The sequence below is a fragment of the Anopheles nili genome, chromosome X (assembly GCF_943737925.1).
Source record: "Anopheles nili chromosome X, idAnoNiliSN_F5_01, whole genome shotgun sequence".
NCBI classification, from domain to species: Eukaryota; Metazoa; Arthropoda; class Insecta; order Diptera; family Culicidae; genus Anopheles; species Anopheles nili.
Genome location: NC_071293.1, coordinates 11296248 through 11298834, shown reverse-complemented (window position 1 = coordinate 11298834; position 2587 = coordinate 11296248). Strand labels below are relative to the sequence as shown.

The window sequence follows — 2587 nt, the reverse complement described above, 5'->3', positions numbered from 1 at the left end:
AAAAAGCTCTCTAGTCAAAATCAGTTAGTCCGTCAGAACCGCCAGCTATGTTAGTGTGGGTGGGTGCTGTGTAAAATCTGTTGTTTTCTTACGTGTGAGTACTCCATTTTATTGTCACCGATGCGATATGGCAGATTTGTGCAGCCAAAGAAACATTTGCAGCTGAACATCTACGCCGCGTTGTGAATCTCCGTGTGCAACTCAATCAACAGCACAATCAACCGCTTGCCACGTTCCGTTCCCTTTGTTCGGACAGCTCCGGCTGTTCAGCATCGCGCCCACCCAAGACGATGGCGCAACGTTTCCCCCCGGCCGGTGGGCCTCCGCAGCGTTACGGTTCACCCGGTGTAAATCTTCCCGTAATGCGTCAGTACGGTCCAGCGAGCAGTTTCGGGGTAAGACCGATCGAATCGTTCTTGAGGGCGTCTGTTAATATCCGTCCGCTGTTTACACATTTTTCTACAGCCTCGAGGTTACGCACCTCCCTCTCCGATGGGCGTTCCGTCACCCCAGACACAACCGCTGCACCAGCGTCCTATGCAGGTTGGCTTTCAAGGAGCCGGAATGCGAGGATCCCCCATGCCGGGTAGCTCGAGTGGAGGAGGCAAACGAGGAGCATCTGACCGAAATGCAGCTCACGCAAAGCAGTACGTTTGCGATTACAATCTTACAGGAACCCCCTAGCGTACTCATCACATTCTTTTTCATTTCTCCCGCAGCGCCGAGTACCAGGCGAAGAAGAAGAAAAAGCTCGCCGACAAGATCCTGCCGCAAAAGGTGCGCGATCTGGTGCCTGAATCGCAGGCATACATGGATCTGCTGGCATTCGAGCGCAAGCTGGACTCAACCATCATGCGCAAGCGGCTCGACATCCAGGAAGCGCTTAAGCGCCCAATGAAGCAGAAGCGCAAGCTGCGTATCTTTATCTCGAACACGTTCTACCCAGGAAGAGACGCGTCCGAGGGCGGTCCATCCGGGATGGATCCGTGCCAACCGATGGCCGGTGACGGGTTGGTCGCCTCGTGGGAGCTGCGTGTCGAGGGCCGACTGCTGGAGGACACCAGCAAGGTGGAACCGAGCAAGATGAAGCGCAAATTCAGCAGCTTCTTCAAATCGCTCGTCATCGAGCTGGACAAAGAACTATACGGGCCGGACAACTATCTGGTCGAGTGGCACCGAACCCACACGACACAGGAAACGGACGGGTTCCAGGTGAAGCGAACGGGTGACCGGAACGTTCGCTGCACCATTTTGCTGCTGCTCGACTACCAGCCGCTGCAGTTTAAGCTGGATCCGCGCCTAGCCCGATTGCTGGGTGTGCACACGCAAACGCGCCCCGTCATCATATCGGCGCTATGGCAGTACATCAAGACGCACCGGCTGCAGGACGCGCACGAACGCGAGTACATCGCATGCGACAAGTACCTTGAGCAGATCTTTGGCTGCCAGCGGATGAAGTTCGCTGAAATCCCGCAGAGGTTGAACCCGCTGCTGCACCCGCCAGATCCGATCGTGATTAACCACGTTATTACGGTCGAGGGCAGCCAGGATGGTAAGCAGACCGCCTGCTACGATATCGACGTCGAGGTGGACGATTCGCTCAAGAACCAGATGAGCAGCTTCCTGATGAGCACGTCGAGCCAGCAGGAGATCCAGACGCTCGACAGCAAGATCCACGACACGGTTGAGACAATCAACCAGCTGAAGACAAACCGGGAGTTTTTCCTCAGCTTCGCCAAGGATCCGCACACGTTCATCCACAAGTGGATCGTTTCGCAGAAGCGCGATCTGAAGGTGATGACGGACGTGGTCGGGAATCCGGAAGAGGAACGCCGGGCCGAGTTCTACTACCAACCGTGGACAAAGGAGGCCGTCTCGCGTTACTTCTTCACGAAGGTCAATCAAAAGCGGGCGGAACTCGAGCAAGCGCTTGGCATCCGGAACTCGTAGGACGGAATCAGAGCTGAGGTGCCATGGCGCGTATTTTAGAGTAATGCGATTTATCTTTATATATACACACCTGACTAATTCCGCTTTCGATAGTAACAGGATGGAACCAACATCGTACAAAACTCACGTGTGCCGGTAATTAGAATCAAATGCGACGAGGGTAGAAGTATAGTATGAGTGTATACACAAAATTAACCATAAAATATATGAACTCTGTATACGATTGTACTTTGAGCGTAATTAATCAGCCATGTTTTGGGTTCATGTAATGGTCGTCTATTTTTCTCCGGGAGTAACGCATGTAATGAAGATGCAATAAAAACTCAGACTACCGTTTGTTTTGTATGCCAAAATAAGTTTTTATTAAACATAGTAAATGAACATTGGTAAATAGATTTGCTTTTCCGTGGTTGTTCGACTTATGAAAAAGTATTGGGGTATAGTTATTACATGTACTGAGCAGATAATATGTCCATGTAAGGCCTTTTGATTTCGTGCAGTTGTTGAGTGTATTTGATTTACGAAAATGCTCTTGATATGCATTGAAACCATGTTTTAAGGTATTTTGAACAATTAAATCACCTTAAGTGGATCTTCCACAGTCTTCTGTTTATGACTTTGCTTGACAATCTGTGTA

General features: G+C 50.9%; 1 protein-coding gene across 1 annotated transcript; it reads left to right on the top strand.

The window, feature by feature from the left end:
• The first annotated feature begins 290 nt into the window (after positions 1–290).
• On the top strand, positions 291–2235 carry LOC128728676 (brahma-associated protein of 60 kDa-like). Its single transcript, XM_053822310.1, has 3 exons — positions 291–395; positions 466–647; positions 720–2235. Exons 1-3 carry the CDS (start codon positions 291–293, stop codon positions 1948–1950), a joined length of 1518 nt encoding a protein of 505 aa, XP_053678285.1. The 3' UTR covers positions 1951–2235.
• The last annotated feature ends 352 nt before the right edge of the window (positions 2236–2587 follow it).